The sequence below is a fragment of the Schistocerca gregaria genome, chromosome 3 (genome assembly GCF_023897955.1).
Source record: "Schistocerca gregaria isolate iqSchGreg1 chromosome 3, iqSchGreg1.2, whole genome shotgun sequence".
NCBI lineage: Eukaryota > Metazoa > Arthropoda > Insecta > Orthoptera > Acrididae > Schistocerca > Schistocerca gregaria.
The window spans coordinates 218,596,453-218,617,389 of NC_064922.1; the positions used below are offsets into that span (position 1 = coordinate 218,596,453).

General features: G+C 43.6%; 1 protein-coding gene across 1 annotated transcript in view; it reads right to left on the reverse strand.

The window, feature by feature from the left end:
- Window positions 1–254: 254 nt before the first annotated feature.
- The window catches only part of LOC126355318 (solute carrier family 22 member 7-like), a 69,879-nt gene continuing 49,196 nt past the window's right edge, over window positions 255–20,937 (reverse strand). The window contains exons 6-7 of the mRNA XM_050005611.1: window positions 9,858–10,079; window positions 255–483 (exon numbers count right to left, since the gene is read on the reverse strand). Of these exons, the coding sequence (XP_049861568.1) occupies window positions 255–483; window positions 9,858–10,079 (451 nt within the window). The remainder of the gene's footprint in view (window positions 484–9,857; window positions 10,080–20,937) is intronic.

Genomic DNA, 20,937 nt, shown 5'->3' on the forward strand with positions numbered 1-20,937 from the left:
ACTTGTCATCTCTGTGTATCAGTGTCATGCCGCCCAGGTTGGACACACTCATAAACAGCTGTCGCTTTAGCAGGCGTTGTCGGCTACCGCAGTAAATGTAATTTAGCACACACACCATCACCGAGGAGCACTACAACCCGTTGCCTCCCAGACTGTGCAACAGGAGTCAAGTGCCAGAAGAGAAAGCAGACCATCCCATACTGTGGGAGAAATACTGCACGACTAACCAGAGCATCCAGAGAAAAGTTTACAATCTACAGCAGCTTACCCCTCAACATAAAGAAGGTGGCTGCGCAGGTGACCCCTGCCAGCAGGGCACAGCCCACAGCGGTCCAGCGACGGCCGAAGCGCGCTGCGCACACGTGGACGACGCAGCCCGAGGGCAGCTGGACGGCGCCCTGCGCCGCCACCGTCAGGAAGGGATTCACGCCCACGCCACCAGCCAGCAACACCAGCGAGAACTGCGTCAGTAGGTGCGCAGACCTGCTCGAAGCAGTGTGGCATCTCAAAGTGAATAGCATGTTCTCCGGGTCATAACTTCCATTTCTAGCTGTTATGTGGAAAGCTTGTTTGAATTGTACTTATTTTTTCCTGAGCAATATGTGACGCATTTACTTGACTGTTCATTACATCATAGTTAATAAGTTTAATTTTCCAGTACCAGTGTCAGTAACAAAGACAGATTTCTCACCTCAAAATAAACCAAGTCATGGGTTTTGAACCTCCTTTATCCCGTCGTTGTGCAGCAGCCCGATGTGGGATGGACTCAACAAGTGGTTGGAAGTCCCCTGCACAAGCATTGAGCCTTGCTGCGATTATAACCGTCCATAATTGCGTAAGTGATGCCGGTGAATGGTTATTTTGCACAAACTGACATTCCGATTATGTGCCACAAACGCTCTATAGGATTCATGTCGACAAATTTTCCGTGCGAGCTGTCCACAATCTTCTCCAAACAAATCGCGAACAACTGTGGTCTGGTGACATGGCACAATGCCATCCATAAGAACTCCAACGTTGTTTGTAAACGAAGTCCAGGAATGTAGTAAATGTCCAAGTAGACAAACATAACCATTTACACTGTATGACCGGTTCACCTGCATCAGCGGACTCAGTCGAGTCCATGCAAACACAGCCAACATCATTATGGAGTCCGCTGCTCGTGGTCGTGCGGTAGAATTCTCGCTTCCCGCGCTCGGGTTCCCGGGTTCGATTCCCGGCGGGGTCAGGGATTTTCTCTGCCTCGTGATGATTGGGTGTTGTGTGATGTCCTTAGTTAGGTTTAAGTAGTTCTATGTTCTAGGGGACTGATGACCATAGATGTTAAGTCCCATAGTGCTTAAAGCCACCATTATGGAGCTACCACCAGGTTGCACAGTGGTTTGTTAACAACGTTGGCCCATGGAGGCGTTTGCGCCGCTCTCAATCCCTACCATCAGCTGTTACAAATAAAAATCGCGTCGCATGTGACCAGGCAAAGAGTTTCAAGTCGTTCAAAGTCCAACCGACATGATCTAGAGCTCAGGAGAGGCGGTGCAGGCGATGTCGTTCTTTTAGAAAACGCGCTAGCGACATGTGCTAACACACCCCATTAACGGCATATTTCGTCGCACTGTTCTAATGGATACGTTCGTCGTACATCACACATTGATTTCAATGTTCTTTTTTGCACGCAGTGTTGCTTGTGTAATACCACTGATAACTCTAAGAAAACGCCGCTGCTCTCATTCGTGAAGTATCGGTGGTGAGAGGCAGTGCCTGAATTGTGGTATTCCGGCACTCTCTTGACTCTTTGGAACTTGTTATACGGAATTCAGTAACGATTTTGGAAATCGAACGTCCCTTGCTTCTTATCCCAATACCATTCCATGATCAGAGTCTGTTAATTCTCGTCGTGCAGGATAATCACGTCGGCAAGCTTTAAACGTGAGTCACATGAGTAAAAATGACACTTTCGGAAATGCATTGCCGTGTTTTACCTTGTGTATGCGATACTACCGACATCCGCTCGTGTGCATGCCGGTATCCCATGAGTTACGTCACCTCAGTATATTCCTGTACATTTTCATCAGTAATTTATGCACTCCCACCATATATGACTGTGCTCTATGTTGAAAGAGCTGAGGCGTTGTTTGAGAGCAAAAACTACTGAGACGTCACACCGCGCAGCTACGCTTTGACAGTCTGCAATAACAAATGGTTCAAATGGATCTGAGCATTATGGGACTTAACTTCTGTGGTCATCAGTCCCCTAGAACTTAGAACTACTTAAATCTAACTAACCTAAGGACATCACACACATCCATTCCCGAGGCAGGATTCGAACCAGAGACCGTAGCAGTTGCGCGGATCCAGACTGTAGCGCCTAGAACTTGCAATAACACCGTCACAAGATTTCCGTATTTTGTACTTGTGATGCTGTGCCCCTAGGAGCATACTCTGGTACCATCAAATCACGACTTTCCGAAAAAGTCTTTAACGTCTTCTTAATGCGCCAACGAAGGCCAACAAACAACAGACATTTGATTCGGTCAAACGTTGGTCGCTGGAGCATTGTCGTTCGGATTTTCATACTCACCAAATCAAGATCTTATAGCCAAGGGAATTTTGCATAACCGGACGGCGTTCTTCCCGTTTTGTTGTTGTTGTAAAGCAGCAAATTATTGATAATTTTACTGGCCGTTAAGATATAGCAGTCACTGAAATTTCTGCATTTACTTTACTGCAAGAAGCTGACCGTCAGGGGAAAAGCAGAAGAAGAAACGTCACCGGTGGAGGATCTCTCTTGTAAAATGTGGGAAGCAATGTGATGGGTGAAAATAACTCTGTGTCTTAACACCGAACTGGAATGTGGGCTCTTTTATAATTTTTTTTTCAAAAGCCGAAGATTTCGAATTGTGATTAAATTGTGTAGGCGCCAAAAATTTTCAGAGGTGACAACTTGTTTTAAGAGTGCTGCAACGGCAACACGATGATTAATAGTCACTCCCAATGTTCTTCGTTTCTCTTTGTCATTCACGGCGAAAAGGTGTCAATAAAGACATCATTTTCTTCTTCACACCATACAAAATTCCGTCTCATTGCGCACTTGCTCCCCTCTAAACGATTAAGGGATGTAGGACGTCAAACAGGCCGACTTGGAGCAGGAGACATTTTAGTTTCCACTGTCTATACTTTTAAAAATAAATTCATAAAGTATTGTTAGCATGACCAGGAAGGTTTCAGGGCTCACACTCATAGCAGTGGAAGTTCAAAAACATAGCAAAATAAATTTTTCTGACATGTGAAATTTCATCATTTTTTCACTTACTTTTGGCAGCATTTGTTGCTATAGATACACTTTTCTCCATAACAATGAGAGATTCTTTGCAGAGCATACAAACAATACTTACGTTGGAAGAAACACTACAATTTTCCAAATCCATTAAAAACTGTGCTTAAAATTGAGATAATTAATTATAAAAATTTAAGGTTCCTCTAAATATGAGGTCTAAAAGGTAACAGCGCATTCTTTTTTTTTTTTGTAAATGAAATACCTATAAGTATGCTTTGTATGCTGTGCAAAATTCATCGAAAAATCTTTCTTTGTTATGGAGAAAAGTGTACTTGAAGCAACAAATGTGGTAAGTGCATAAATGGTGAAAATTCATATCTAAAAAATTCATTTTCTTATTTTTTTTAACTTCCACTGCTATGAGTGTGAATCTTGAATCCTTCCTGATTATGCTGACAAAGTTTTATGAATTTATTTGAACACGTATAGACAGTGGAAATTCTAATGTCCTGTAGGGCCTCTCCTGCAACAAGTCGGCGTACCCCCTTAACTTTTAGTTTCAATAAAAACGATTCTTAGGTGCCCATAAACATCCTCTTTACGATGAAAGTGTATCGTATTTAATTCACTCCATAATACAGTATTTTAAATCACAATACACACACACTGGTATCGAGAGCAGGTATTGCCTACAGGGAAAACAGAGACTGTTTAAATTTTTTCATGACAGCCGCAAGTCGAACTGCATATCTTTTATTGACCAGTATCACTCTTTTAATCTAAAGGCGATCTATTACAGTTTAACATATGCATTGCACAGTTTCCGGCGATGCTCTTGTCAAAAATGGAAACCTGTAAATATATCGTACGAAGTGTTTCTGAAGGCTGTCCTCGAAAACTTAAGTACACAACCATTCCAGAGACACAGCAAATTGCTACTCAACAAGCGAACATTTAACCTGACGTCTACACTAGGACATGAGACACAAGCCCAACCAACCGCAGACGCTTTGGTGTTACCTCCAGTAGACAGAACTTCAACAAAGGCCAACCACTTCGCTTTCTCCAATTTTCTGCCAGTACACGACAAGCAATATCGGACAACGAAGCGGTTGATGTCAGTTTGTTGACCTGTGTTTGACTTCTCTACACACGCCTTTTGCATATCATGTTTGAGTCTCACGTTTGTAGCATTGGTGAATCGTCACGTTTTCACTGCTTTGTGTGCTTCTTGGTAATCGGGTAGTCGTAATATCACCGTGTAAATCAAGCAATTAAAAATGTCACCTGAACTAGCCTGAAACAAGTACCACATTTGCTGAACGGCAGTGGTTCCGCTGGCCCTTTAATGGGCGTGAGGTGTCGCGGATTCGAGTGAGAGACGACTTCTGCCATGTTTCATTTGTTGTTCGAGACTAAACATTTTGCATCAGCGATTCAATACATTTAGGTATATCATTGAACATCATGGGCTCAGACTAACGCGCTATACTTCACCTGAAGATGAGAGATGATACCTTTTTTTCGTAATCTACACTACTGGCCATTAAAATTGCTAGACCACGCAGATGACGTGCTACAGACCCGAAATTTAACCGAAAGGAAGACGACGCTCTGTTATGTAAATGATTAGCTTTCTAGAGTATTCACACAAGGTTGGCGCCGGTGGCGACACCTACAATGTGCTGACATGAATGTTTCCAACTGAGGAGGAGAAACGTGTACTATCACATTTCGGTCTTTGATAATGGTTGGATTGTAGCCTATCGCGATTGCAGTTTGTCGTATGGCGACAATGCTGCTCGAGTTGGTCGAGATCCAACAATTGTTAGCATAATATGGAATCGGTGGGCTCAGGAGGGTAATACGGAATGCCGTGCTGCATCCCAACGGCCTCCTATCACTAGCAGTCGAGATGACAGGTATCTTATCCGCATGGCTGTAACAGATCGTGCAGCCACGTCTTCACCCCCCAGTCAACAAATGGGGATGTTTTCAAGACGACAAGCATCTGCACGATCAGTTCGATACGTTTACTGCAGCATGGACTATCAGCTCGGAGACCATGGCTACCGTTACCCTTGACTCTGCATCACAGACAGTAGCGCCTGCGATAGTGTACTCAACGACGAACCTGGGTGCAGGAATGGCAAAACGTCATTTTTTCGGATGAATCAAGTTTCTGTTTAAAGCATCAAGATGGTCGCATCAGTGTTAGGCGACATCGCGGTGAATGCACATGGGAAGCATGTATGCGTCATCGCCATACTGGCGTATCACCCGAGTGATGGTATGGGGTGCCATTAGTTACACGTCTCGGTCACCTCTTGTTCGCATTGACGGTACTATGAACAGTGGACGTTATATTTCAGATGTGTTACGACCAGTGGCTCTACCCTTCATTCGATCCCTGCGAAATCATACATTTCAGCAGGATAATGTAGGACCGCATGTTGCAGGTCCTGTACGGGCCTTTCTGGATAATGAAAATGTTTGATTGCTGTCCTGGCCAGCACATTCTCAAGATCTCTCACCAATTGAAACCGTGTGGCCAATGGTGGCCGAGCAACTTGCTCGTCACAATACCCCAGTCGCTACCCTTGATGAACTGTGGTATTGTGTTGAAGCTGCATGGGCAGCTGTACCTGTACACGCCATCAGAGGTCTGTTTGACTAAATGCCCAGGCGTATCAAGGCCGTTACTACGACCAGAAGTGGTTTGTCTGTGTAGTGGTTTCTCGGGATCTATGCACCAAAACTGCGTGAAAATGTAATCACATGTAATTTCTAGTATAATGTATTTGTCCAATGAATACCCGTTTATCAACTGCATTTCTTCTCGGTGTAGCATTTTTAATGGCCAGTAGTGTATGTTGAGGACATAGGACGCTGGAGGAGCGAAGCTTTCCTAGTGACTGGAAAATAAGGCCAGGTCACATCCGCTTTCAAGAAGATTCGTCGAGCGGACGCACAAAGCTGCACATCATTTTTAAAATAAAAACCTACAGCGCACAGTGTCGGCGCATCTTGTCACAGGACGACTGTTCACTGTCGGCCACTGTGGCATGCTCTCGCGACGCCGCCATGATGTTTCACCTGTCTGCCGATGTTCGTTGAATGATTATATTGTTGCGTTTGTCGCCATATCACTCAGTAATCCCTCCGATTGTGAAGTCCACCCTATTATTCCGTTCTGAAACGTAAAAAAAGTTATTCCTGCTTTAATTCGCCATCAGCTTTTTGATGTTTACAGTGTAGATATAATGAATGATGAAAATTTTCGATATTGGTGTAGGCTGTTTAACGAAGGCAGAACAAATGTTCATAATGAGGATGAATGTGGACGGCCCACTGTTATGAACGAATACTTGACACAAAGAGTTGGCTAGGCAACTCACCAAACCAAGCGCTTCACTATTGACGAGCTCCATCATAAATTGTCACAAGCTTCAAAATCTATATTTTACCGAATAGTTATTGACAAACTTCATTATGAAAAAACGTGTTCCAGATGGGTGTCGAAAATATATAGTGAAGTAGACAAAACGAAGAGAATGGCACATTCATTGTCCGTTTTGTCCCGTTTATGAATCACACTGTGACCGTTGATGAAACGTGGATTGCGCACTCTCCTCTAGAATGAGTGACATCATGCAAACACTCCAACGAAACCACCAAAATTCAAACACTATCAACCCTATAAATCACGGCTAAGGTGTTTTCAGACGAAAAGCATTCTTCTGTTGGGACTTTTGCCAAGGAGAGAATGGTAATAAATGCTGAAAGGTACTGTAAAATATGGTTAGAGCAAAAGCGCGCTATTGAAAATCGCCGGTGGGGACTGATCTCTAGCGGCTTCGTTCTTTTTTGTGACAATGCTCGAACTCACGTTGTGGCAAGAACAAAGACAAAACTGGACATTTTTCACTGCATGTTACTTGATCATCCACCTTGCAGCACTGACGTAAACCGTCAGAAATTCATCTATTTCGAAACTCAAGGAATTTCTTGGTGAAAAACGCTGGGAAAATGATAAAATGTGAAAGAAACTGTTACCAGCTCCAGAATGTGATTTTCACTCTGCAGCGGAGTGTGCGCTGATATGAAACTTCCTGGAAGATTATAAGTGTGTGCCGGAACGAGATCGAGCTCGGAACCTTTGCCTTTCGCGGACAAGTGTTCTACCATCTGAACCACCCAAGCACGACTCACGCCCAGTCCTCCCAGCTTTACTTACGCCAGTACCTCGCCTCCTACCTTCCTAACTTTACAGAAGCTCTCTGGGGAACCTTCAGAACTATTACTTGCCCGCGAAAGGCAAAGGTCCGGAGTTGGAGTCTCGGTCCGGCACACAGTTTTAATCTGCAAGAATACTACTAGCTCGTTTAACGGTCAAGCGCAAGGTTTTATTAAGATGGGATCCAAAAGCTGGTGCCGCGACTTGACAAATGTGTGAGTTTTGACGGTGACCAAGATGAAAAGTGAAAAAATATGCAGATGCTATATACTTTCATAAATAAAGTTCCTCTTACTCAATTACAAATCGGTCCTTACTTTAAAAATGGCCGTCGTATGTATATCACTGACGTCAGTCTATTGTAGTATTTTGGAATATGTTTTAACCAGACGTATTGTGACGTTTCTGGAAGTATAAAATCTCTTCCGTAGGAATCATCATGGGTTACCAAAGCATCTTTCGTGAGAAATGAGACTCTTTCTGTTAGTCCACGAGACACAGGCTGATGCCATGTACCTTGATTCCTGAAAGACGTTCAGCACAGTCCCTATTACTGCCTAGTGAGGAAACTAAAAGTAGGATTGGAGTGAAGAGTTTCCAGTAGACAGAATATAGGACGTCACTGATTATGTACATTTTTAACTCAAAACTAAGTCGTACTGCAAGGCAATGTTCAAAACCATTACTTTTCGCATTATATGTAGATGGCGTATCGGATAACGTTAGAATTACATTGAGGATTGTGCAGAGAAGGCAGAAATTGGTTGCGAAAAGTAAGAAGTCCTACGGATAATCGACGGTTGAGGTAGCGATGGGAATTTGGCCCTCAAAATGAATTAACTGGCGTACTGTGCGCAAATAAAGAGATATCCCTATTATTGTATAATTACACTATTGCATAACAGTCTCTGGAAAGAGTCACATAAAAAAAAGTAGTGTTATACGTACGGAGCGATTTCTCGTGGAACTGCCACATGTAATTAATAGAAGGCAACACAGATGCGCGACAGAGATTCTTTGAAATAATCTTAAGGAAATTTAGTCCACCTACAAGGGATGTAGCGTACAAAACTCTGTTTCGAGTAATAATTTAATGTAGCTTGTCAACGTAGAATCTGTTCCAGGAATCATGGATCAGGAGATGGAGAAGATCGAAAGCATTTCTCTATGGGGTAATTTAGGAAGCGTGTTTAATTACAGATTCATTTACTAATTGCAAAAACATCACGGAGATGCTCAGCCAACTCAGATGGCATAGGCTGTAAGAGAGGCGTTCTGGATCACGGTGTGGTATACTATTGCGGTGCCGAGAACGTACTATCCTTGACGAACCGACCAATATATTGTCTCATCGATGAAAACCATGAAGACAAATCTAATGATATTTGCCCCCATAACAGGGCATACCAGTAGTCGCCTTTCCCGTGAACCATTTGCAACCGAGACAGGAAAGTGAAAAAATGACAGTGGTCCACTAAGTAGGCTAGACCATACACCGTAGTTTGCTTGCACAGTAGAGATGTAGATGTTTCGTATTTCTTGTCTGGGCATGTTCGTTCACCTATGGCAGTCTTGTTGGTTTACACTACTGCATCAGACGAGGGAAACGTTTCAGACAGATCATGTCTGACGACGACATGTGTCTGCCGCTTTATGTGTATCATCTTCACTCTCTGGTGAGGGATGAGATATTGCATTTGAGACAGACGCCAAAGCCGAAATTAGAACATTGGACATTAAAATTTAATTACACTCAAATGCCGCAAATGTTCTAATGGAGAAATTTATCAAAGACTGTTGTCCGAGAGGAATAAAATCTGGTTCTTAATTGTTGACGTAGCTCCCCACTCATGCCGATGTCCTTCGTTTCTGTATTTTCAGTTGGCAGGTCATTACCTCCCACGTCTTCTTTCCATTGGAAACGAACTCTTCTTTTCACGACGATATTAAACTAATCGTTTCCTACCAGCAGTGAAGAAATATTATTTGCCATATCTGAAAGCTGGTGAAACATCCCTCTACAAACGATCTCCACATTACATTAAAACTGATTCCTGGATACATGTGCGGAACACTCAAATAGAGCTGTCTACGGAAAATTTTGCTAAGTGTCACTATTAGAATGGTTTGGTTTCATTGACGGCATTATCAAACAAAACTCGAAATCTTTCATTCTTACTTCACCCATCTTGCACAGTTTATGTCTACAATGAATTTGTGTTACCAGTTCAACTTCTGTTGCAACTGCAAGAGAATAGAACTGTCTACAATATCGGTGCGTTATGTAGCATTTGCTGTGATATGTCAAAGGAGTTCTTTGTACACCTCTTTGCAGTCCTCACGTACCTTGCAGTGATGAGCAGCACGGTATTCTTGAAGACGTTCCAGCTGGAGAAGAGGCTGAGGAAGCCCTTCCTGTCCCTCTGGGCCTTACCCACGGTATGCATCACCCGTGGAGCGAACGGAGGCAGTTGCCGGCCGTTGGTGGCGGCGATACGGCGCAGCAGCCTCAGAGCTTCCTCCTCGCGACCTCTGCACGCCAGCCACCGCGGTGACTCCGGGAACCACCTGCGAGCACCCGAGTTACTCCCCCAAATAGACCGTAAAGTCTTGGTCTTAGGTTTGCGAAAAATATTGTGTGTCAGTCTGTGATATGGACTGTGATATAATTCAGTCACAATTTCAACAGTCATACCTATCGATAAGTCATCATATCCTTAAGCAGTTTCACAGTAGGAGAAGGTACAGCTTAGTCACCTTATCATCGTATCTGTCTTTCTCTGCAGAAAGTCAGTTTCTTTTAGACTCAAACCGATGGCACACACGTTGCTACAGCAAGGATGAAAGATGCACTGACAGAAACAAAATGCAACGCCAAGAAACGGTTTTGGGGAAGAAATAAAAACTTGGTTGGCATGTTTCTACCTTTGAAAGGTATCTGTTCTAATTTCGCAGCATTCTCATAAGAGTGGCGTTTTTAGCTCCACTATGAGGATGCAATTTAGGGTTGTTTTAAACAAACATTGTAATGGTAGTGAATGTTAGTTACCTTTAAAATTGGACATGGTGAGTTGAGATAGTCAAGACTGCTATTGAGGGGACATAGTCGATCTCATCAACGTCACATTGAGTTCAAACGATGTCATGTAATAGGGCTATAAGAAGCTCGATATTCCTCCTGCAATGTTACTGACGACTTGGCAGGGATATAGCCAATGTACATGATTGTAGCGGAGGTCACGAGAGCGTAAGGTCGCAAGTACACCAGGTTGCAGACTGTCACGTGGCACTGCCGAGAGGGACGACTATCGACTTTGGCACGGCGCTCTTTCCATGCTGTGTCAGCAATCTGAGAAGCAGCTGGCACTACAGTGACACGTGGTGTTACGTATTGTTTACTTCAACGAATGCACCAAGACAGGCGCCCTCTAACGTGTCTTCCACTGACGCCAAATCGCCGTCATTGTCGACTTCAATGACATCAGGCGAGAGCTCATTTGAGGGTTGGGTGGAGAACTGTTGTATTTCCTTCTGAAAACTGGTTTTGCCTCTGTCCCAGTGACGGTCGTGTATTGCTTATTTGGAAGCCAGTTGAGGGCATGCGAAAAACCTACGTGCATGCTAGACCCCTTGGACCTGCACCCGGAGTTAAGGTCTTCGTTGAGTGCGTTTTAGTATGACAAGAGGAGCACTCTCATGGCTATCCCACGCAAGTAGCTTCTAATTTTTGTGCAAGTTTGGTGATTCGATTTATTGTGCTGCCGTTCATTAAAAGCATTGCAGGGGCTGATCCCCTGTAGGATAACGTTCACCCACATACCACTGTTTTAACCCAACATGTGTTTACACGTTGCCTTGGCCTGCTCTATCTGCAGGTCTACTTCCAGTCGAGCACGTATGGGACGTCATTTTACAACAATTCTGCTTCATCCACGGACGGCATTAACTGTCCCTGTACTGATCGACCAACTGCAATAATGCAACAGACATGGAACTCCATCCCACAAACTGACATCTGGCACCTGTAGAACACAATGTATGCTCGTTTCCACTCTTGCATTAAACTTACTGGCATTTTAACCGGTTTTTGTCGTACCAGTACTATATATATGCAATAGGTGATCTCGTGCTTCCATTACCACGTAATCTGGGAATATCAATCTCTAAAATATGTTATCTAGACAAAATTATTGAAGAAATTTAATTACTCTACCTTTTAGTTTTTGGTATTTTATTTTACCCGTCATTGTAACTTAAATTCGCCATGTAGACTTCCGTTTGCATTCAAAGGCATAAAGAGCTTAGCTACTACATTAATTAATTAAAAATGTAGGTGAGACCCTGCAGTTCAAGTCAGCACATTGCTCTCTCACACAACCCTTTCACATCTACATCTACATACGTAACCTGCAAGGCACCAGGCTGTGCGTGGCGGAGGGTATGTTGTAACAATACTAATCATTCCCTATTTGGTTCCCTCGCAAAAAAACTGTCTAGATACTTCCAAAACCTGCCAAAAATTTTCAGAAGAACCACACACAAGCCAAAATTGTACTCGGAAAAGTAAAAGTCTTGGCTCTAGTCACAGCACAAACACAACTCCAGTCAACTACCGTGCATGAAATAGTATTATATATCAATGGTATCAATAAATATCAAGATAAATCTTTCCATTGTTGGGAAGTGAATTTAAAATGATTATGTTCTCTCATGGAAAGCTAAACGAATCGTGTTCAATTGCTCAACAACCACAAAAATTATTCATCTGTGCTCCCAAAAGGAAAACACGAAATACCGATTCTAAGAACACACAATTAACAAGTATATACTACGGGATTGAGATTAATTCCATGATTTTTTCCGACAATGAAAACAACTACAAACAGTAGTTTTTCATTTTGTTTTGTCACTACAACAATATCAATATCAGTACATATTTCCTGCAGAACATAAACGGACACAAAACTACACTTTTATAATAGCGATAATAATTGAGAAGGCGTAAGAGATGTGCAGTGTGATTATAATTGCAGTTACACTTTCAAATCACTGTAGAAATAACACAAATGGGCAGAATGACGTCAAATTCCAACGGGATATTATCGTATAAGGGGAAAAACGTTGGGCAGAAGAAAAAACCTGTGAAAATTGATCAACATACGGCATTGCATGTGTCATAATACGTATATGAAAACACCTGTCCTACGCAAAACCCGTTGAAATTTGTATAAACACCTCGGGACACGGCTTTTCTTCCTTTCACGTCAGCAACGTTCGCTTTGACTGTCTCAATGCAGGATCGCGCTCTGCTTGTAAAGCTGCATTACAAGAATGATGACTGTGCACACGTAGCTCTGCAGAAGTTACGGACACAGAAAGGGCTTGAAAAAAGGCGTTGGTCCGATGACTGCCACGGTTCTGGTCGTTCTGGAGAAATGATTCGAAAATTCGAAAACACAGATTATTTTTGGTGCGCAACTAGGTAGAGGGAGGAAACGAATTGATTCGACGTCAGTGGAAGCAGTGGCTACAGCATTGCAGGAGGAGACAGGTGCTGATTTGGAAACGTGTAGTGCAGGGAGAATTGCCGGAAAACTGGACATACCCCTTAGCAAAGTGCTTCAAATCCTGCGAACCATTCTTCGTTGGCATTGATTCAAAATGACCCATGTGCACGAGTTGCTTCCTGTTGACCTGCCAGCAAGAGAGACCTTTCCTGTAGTATTACTTGCTCGCATGGAAGTGGACAATGATTTGCCGTGAAATAGTTTGTGGACCGACGAAGCCTACTTCCATCTGAAAGGATACGTCTACATTTACATCTACATTTATACTCCGCAAGCCACCCAATGGTGTGTGGCTGAGGGCAGTTTACGTGCCACTGTCATTACCTCCCTTTTCTGTTCGCGGGAGGAACGACTGTCTGAAAGCCTCCTTGCGCGTTCGAATCCCTCTAATTTTACATTCGTGATCTCCTCGGGAGGTATAAGTAGAGGGAAGCAATATATTCGATACCTCATCCAGAAAAGCAACCTCTCGAAACCTGGGTAGCAAGCTACACCGTCATGCAGAACGCCTCTCTTGCAGAGTCTGCCTCTTGAGTTTGTTAAACATCTCCGTAACGCTATCACGGTTACCAAATAACCCTGCGACGAAACGCGCCGACTTCTTTGGATCTTCTCCATCTCCTCCGTCAACCCGATCTGGTACGGATCCCACACTGATGAGCAATACTCAATAATAGGTCGAACGAATGTTTTGTAAGCCACCTACTTTGTTAATGGACTACATTTTATAAGGACTCTCCCTGGTACCCGCCTTACCAACAATTAATTTTATATTATCATTCAATTTCCAATCGTTCCACAGACATACTCCCAGTTATGTTACAGAAGTAACTACTACCAGTGTTTGTTCCGCTCTCATATAATCATACAATAAAGGATCCTTCTTTCTACGTATTCGAAATACGTTACATTTATCTATGTTAAGGGTCAGTTACCACTCCCTGCACCAAGTGCCTATCCGCTGCAGATCTTCCGGCATTTCGCTACAATTTTCTAATGCTGCAACTTCTCTGTTCACTATCAACTAGGTCATTTATATATATTGTGAAAAGCAAAGGTCCCATAACACTCCCCTAAGGCACGTCACAGGTTACTTTAACGCCTGTACACGCCTCTCCATTGATAACGACATGCTGTGTTCTGTTGGCTACAAACTCTTCAATCCAGCCACAAAGCTGGTCTGATATTCCGTTGGCTCTTACTTTGTTTATCAGGCGACAGGGCGGAACTGTATCGAACGCCTTCCGGAAGTCAAGGAAAATAGCATCTACCCGGTAGCCTGTATCTAATATTTTGTGGGTCTCATGAACAAATAAAACGAGTTGGGTCTCACAAGATCGCTGTTTCCGGAATCCAATGTTGATTCTTACAGAGTAGATTATGGGTTTCCAAAAACGACATGAAACCCGAGCAAAAAATATGTTCTAAAATTCTACGACAGGTCGACGTCAGAGATATAAGTCTATAGATTTGCTCATCTACTCGATGACCCTTCTTGAAGACTGAGACTACCTGTTTTCTTTTCCAATCACTTGGAGCCTTCAGTTCCTCTAGAGACCCTCGGCACACAGCTGTGAGGGGAGGAAGTTCTTTCGCGTACTCTGTGTAGAAACGAATTGGTGTCCCGTCAGGTCCAGTGGACTTTCCTCTGTTGAGCGATACCAGTTGCTATTCTATTCCGTGGACACTTATTTCGATGTCAGTCATTTTTTTCGTTTGAGCGAGGATTTAAAGAAGGAACTGCAATGCGGTCTTCCTCTGCGAAACAGCTTTGGAAAAAGGTGTTTATTATTTCAGCTTTACGCGTGTCATCCTCTGTTTCAATGCCATCCTCATCCTGGAGTGTCTGGATATGCTGTTTCGAGCCACTTACTGATTTAACGCAAGACCAGAAATTCCTAGGACTTTCTGTGAAGTCGGTACATAGAAGTTTACTTTCGAATTCACTGAACGCTTCACGCATAGCCCTCCTTACGCTAACTTTAACATCGTTTTGCCTCTGTGTGTCTGAGAGGTTTTGGCTGCGTTTAAACTTGGAGTGAAGCTCTCTTTGCTTTTGCAGTAGTTTCCTAACTTTGTTGTTGAGCCACGATGAGTTTTCCCTTCCCTCACAGTTTTACTTGGCGCGTACATGTCTAAAACGCATTTTACAGTTGCCTTAAACTTTTTCCATAAACACTCAACATTGTCAGTGTCGGAACTGAAATTTTCGTTTCGATCTGTTAGGTAGTCTGAAATCTGCCTTCTATTACTCTTGCTGAACAGACCAACCTTGCTCTCTTTTTTTATATTCCTATTAACTTCCATACTCAGGGATGCTGCAACGGCCTTCTGATCACTGATTCCCTGTTATGCGCTTACAGAGTCGAAAAGTTCGGGACTGTTTGTTATCAGTAGGTCCAAGATGTTATCTCCACGAGTTGGTTCTCTGTTTAATTGCTCGAGGTAATTTTCGGATAGTGCACTCATTATAATGCCACTCAATGCTCTGTCCCTACCACCCGTCCTAAACATCTGAGTGTCCCAGTCTATACCTGGTAAATTGAAATCTCCGCCTAAGACTATAGCATGCTGAGAAAATTTATGTCCAATGTATTCCAAATTTTCTCTCAGTCGTTCTGCCACTAATGCTGATAAGTCTGGAGGTCGGTAAAAGGAGCCAATTATTAACCTAGCTCGGTTGTTGAGTGTAGCCTCCCACCATAATAATTCACAGGAACTATCCGCTTCTACTTCACTACAGGATAAACTACTACTAACAGCGACAAACACGCCAACACCAGTTGCATGCACTCTACCCTTTCTAAACACCGTCTTTACCTTAGTAGAAATTTGGGCAGAATTTATCTCTGGCTTCAGCCAGCTTTCTGTAGCTATAACGATTTCAGCTTCGGTGCTTTCTATCAGCGCTTGAAGTTCCTGTACTTTACCAATGCAGTTTCGACAGTTTACAATGACAATACCGATTGCTGCTTTGTCCCCGCATGTCCTGACTTTGCCCCATACCCTTTGAGGATGTTGCCGTTTCTGTACTTGCCCAAGGCCATCTAACATAAAAAACCGTCCAGTCCACACCACACAACCCCTGCTACCCGTGCAGCCGCTTGCTGCGTGTAGTGGACTCCTGACCTAACCAGCGGAACCCGAAACCCCACCACCATATGGTGCAAGTCGAGGAAGCTGCAGCCCACACATTCGCAGAACCGTCTCAGCCTCTGATTCAGACCCTCCACACAGCTCTGTACCAAACGTCCGCAGTCAGTCCTGTCGACGATGCTGCACATGGTGAGCTCTGCTTTCATCCCACTAGCGAGACTGACAGTCTTCATCAAGTCAGATAGCCGCCGGAAGCCAGAGAGGATTTCCTCCGATCCATAGCGACAAACATTATTGGTGCCGACATGAGCGACCACCTGCACATGGGTGCACCCTGTACCCTTCATGGTAACTGGAAGGACCCTTTCCACATCTGGAATGACTCCCCGCGGTATCCACACGGAGTACACATTGGTTTTCTTCCCCTCTCTTGCTGACTTATCCCTAAGGGGCCCCATTACGCGCCTTACGTTGGAACTCCCAACTACCAGTAAGCCCATCCTCTGCGACTGAACTGATCTTGCAGACTGAGGGGCAACCTCTGGAACAGGACAAGAAGCCATCTCCGGCAGAACATCAGTATGAGCCAGAGACATAGCCTGAAACCGGTTCGTCAGATAAACTGGAGTGGTCTTCGGTTCAGCCCTCTGGAATGTCTTTCACCCTCTGCCACACCTCGAGACGACCTCCCACTCTACCACAGGTGAGGGATCAGCCTCAATGAGGGCAGTATCCCGGGCAGCCACAGTCGTAGTCTGATCGGGGGATGCGTGGGACGAGCTGGCGGTCCCCGACAAACCACCATCCGGACCCCCACAGTGATGCCCATTGGCAACAGCCTCAAGCTGTGTGACCGAAGCCTACACTGCCTGAAGCTCAGAGCGAAGGGATGCCGACTCAGCATGCATCCGAACACAGCAGTTGCAGTCCCTATCCATGCTAAAATCTGTTGGTCAAAGAACGTCTGAATTAATCTACAGAGAGCACAAACAAATCGACACAAAATTTAAACGGTTATTAAAATACAAGGTTGCCTAGTAAATGCAGTAATGCTGCTACTTGCGCACTGCTGACACACTGCTTGGCGGCGGAAGGAGACTACGCGATTTTACACTATACAGGTACTTAAACGTGATGCTAAAACTCTTAAATACTATAATACTCCCGAAATTTATGAATTAAACAATGCAAGTACCAAAAACACGCAAAGAAATTAAGAATTAAACTATGTAACAAATGAGTGAGCTAGGAGTATACGACTTGCTGCTGCCAGCTGCTTATCCAACGGCGGCAGGGAGCACATAATAACAGAATTGTCTAATATAGGCAACGGAAAATCTACATACAAATCAATCAGTACCCCTTCATCCTGAAAAGGTCGCGGTGCGGGTTTACGGCGCCATTTATCATAGGGCCATATTTTGGTGAAGAGACAGCTGCTTCCGGTCCTGTTACCTGTACCGTCACTGGTAAGGGCTATGAGTGCCTTTTGCACAACCACGTCATTTCAGGTCTACAACAGCAAGGATATGTGGTTGCGATCATTTTTATGGACGGTGGCGCACCTCCGCACATTGAAAATCCAGTTAAGAAGCTGCTGAAGCGCCATGTCAAAAATACTAGAATTATCTGTCGCTATTTCCGTTCAGCCTGGCCGTCCAGATCATCTGATTTTAATCCGTGTGACTTCTGGCTGTAGGGCTACCTGAAAAATTTTGTGTTCAGTGTTCCGACTGCAAAGGTAACTGCATTGAAGGTACGCATTGAGCAACACATTGTTAAGGTCAGCCCGGAAACACTTCGATCAGTTGTGGAACATGCTGTTCTCGATTTAAAAGTGTTGCAGAAAACGGTGGACAGCATATTGAACCTGTTTTGCGCTAGTCACTTGGAAATTAATACTCCGATTTCAGTTTGATTCATGGTTTTTATGCGGTTTCTGGCCTCAAGACGATTAAAAACCGATTGATTTGTCTATTTTATGTAGTTTTTGGCCTCGGGAAATTAAGAACAGAGTTTTCCCATTCAATGTGATATGATCTTGCCGTGGCGGATGGGTTTGCGTCACTAACAGGACCACACCTGTACACCCTTGCACACTGAGTACGCTAGTGTGTTTAACGCCAAACGTACACCTTAGGCATTGTTGTATGATTATTTGCCATTTGTTGTCGACCACTATTAAATTATGATGCTTACAGCGCCATGTATTGCTACTTTTTTAACTATTTATTATCTTGTGCCACACGTTTTGTCTTTCTCCGATGATCTCTCTCTCATTAGTCGTTTTAGTCATTGCTGAGTGTCCTGATCTGATTTCATCATTCATTCTTACGTAGTTGAAACTTCAGACAGATATCTCCATCCACAGCGATCTTCGGCCTTTCTTAATATGATGTGGAGAGTCAGGCCGGTAATCTTCTTCGATTGATCCTCCCTGCACGATGATCTTCTCTAAATTACCCCCTTTCCTTCTTCTGTCATTGAATCTTTCTTTTTGTCTACGGTACCCGTAGCATCCTCCGCCAACACCACATCTCGAAGGCATCAATGCGGCTCTTATCACTACATTTCACGGTCCAGGTCTCGCATCACATACGAATACAGGAATCACCAGTGCTTCAACCAAGCGCATCTACGTTGTCTTGGATATTGCCCGATTCTGCCATACCTTAGTGAGTTTGACCATTACGGCTAGGCCAAGGATGATTCGTCGTTGTATCTCTTTATCACACTTTTCTGCGCAATCGATCAGCGAGTCTATATATACGTAATCACTCACTATCTCAGTATTTCCTGAGCATTCTGTAACTTGGTTTTGATCGATGCCTTGTCGATTTATAAGCATTAGTTCGGTTTTTTCATGTTTATCTCTAGGCCTAAGTTCAGACTAATATCTTTCACTCTTGAGAACAGATTACGGAGGTCTTCCTCACTTCCTGCTATGAGTGTAGTATCATCAGCGAAGCGTAAATTGTTGACTTTCGTTCCGCCAATTGAATTTCCACCGTCCCAGCCATCCAGCGCTTTCCTGATTACACGGTCTGCATAGACATTTTAGAGCTGAGGTGACAACATGCAACATTTTCAGACGCCATTTGTCACATCGAAAAATTCCGAGTATTCACCATCTACTTTTATGGTTGCGGTATGGCTATTATAAAGACCTTTCAATAAAGATACCACGTATTTTGTAACCCCACACTTGTAGAGCACATGCAACACAGCTTGTCCCACATGACACAATCAAAGAAGACATTCTCATAATGTAGGAAGCACATGTAGGCAGGGGCACATAACATGTTATCAATTATCTGCCTTAAGTTCAAGACTGCCTCTCGAGTACCTTTACCTGACGCGAAACCCGCTTGCTCTGTGGAAATCGGAGACTGCCTAAAATTTTTTGGCTTGATTTATTATATGAAGGAGGACTTTACCAGCATGTGATATTAATGCTGTGGTCCTGTAATTGAAGCAGTCCCTAACTGATCCTTTCCTGTGTAGAGGTTTTAGAACAGATGTAGCCCAGACTTCAGGCCATTCGCCCGTTTTCCACACCTATTAAATATTAAATGTGGAGCATGAATGCCTTCCTCTCCAATCGCAGTCAGCATTTGCTTGGAAATATACCAGGAGATTTGTTGTTTTTCAGATGCTTGATGACATTTTCGATATCACTGTGCAGAATATCAGGCTCTTTATCTGATTCATTACAAATGTTCTCTTCTTCGATGTTGTTTCCTTTGCAGTACAGTGTTTCACAGTGTTGATTCCTCCCAGCTATTGTTAAATGCTTGTCACTAAAAATAGTGCTACCTGTATCTTCTACCATCCACGTGTGTGATTTGAACTCTGAGGTGATGCTGTTAATTTTCTTGAATAGGTCATGTGTTTCATTTAGTGTTTCATGCTGTTCTATAGCGTCACAAATACTGGTGAGATACTGTGTCTTGTCGATTCGGCAGCTGCGCTGTACTTTGCGCGAATGTTCTTTGTATTCTTCTTCATCTTAAGTGGTTTGTATGCCACGCTTCTTTAATTAATAGTAGAGCTTTGTTCAAAATCGAGCGATTCAGGGGGGGATTAACTGTAATTTCTTTCATTTTGTCCCATTTTTAGGAGTTACTCCTTCCTCTTCATTTTTGGAGCCTTTGTCTCATTCTATCTCCAGATTCTTTGAGATTATCTGTCAGACGAATTGCATTGCGCTTTTCATTATGGTCTCTTCCAATGGTTCAATGCCTCTGAGCACTATGGGACTTAACATCTGAGGTCATCAGTGCCCTAGAACTGCTTATACCTAACTAACCTAAGGACATCACACACGCCCATGCCCGTAGCAGGCTTAGAACTTGCGACCGTAGCTGTCGCGCGGTTCCAGACTGAAGCGCCTAGAACCGCTCGGGCACACCGGCCGGCTGGTCACTTTGAGTTTTATCTTCATTTTCATATACAGCATGATATGGTGCCTGCCACGGTCTGCTCCAGGATAGGTCTTGCAATCTAGGACCGAAGTACGCCAGCGTTGTCTCACCAGAATGAAATCTAATTTCTTCATCTTGAGTGGTTTGTATGCCACGTTTCTTTAATTAATAGTAGAGCTTTGTTCAAAATCGAGGGATTCTTCGATTCAGGGGGGGATTAACTGTAATTTCTTTCATTTTGTCCCATTTTTAGGAGTTACTCCTTCCTCTTCATTTTGGGAGGCTTTGTCTCATTCTATCTCCAGATTCTTTGAGATTATCTGTCAGACGAATCTGCCT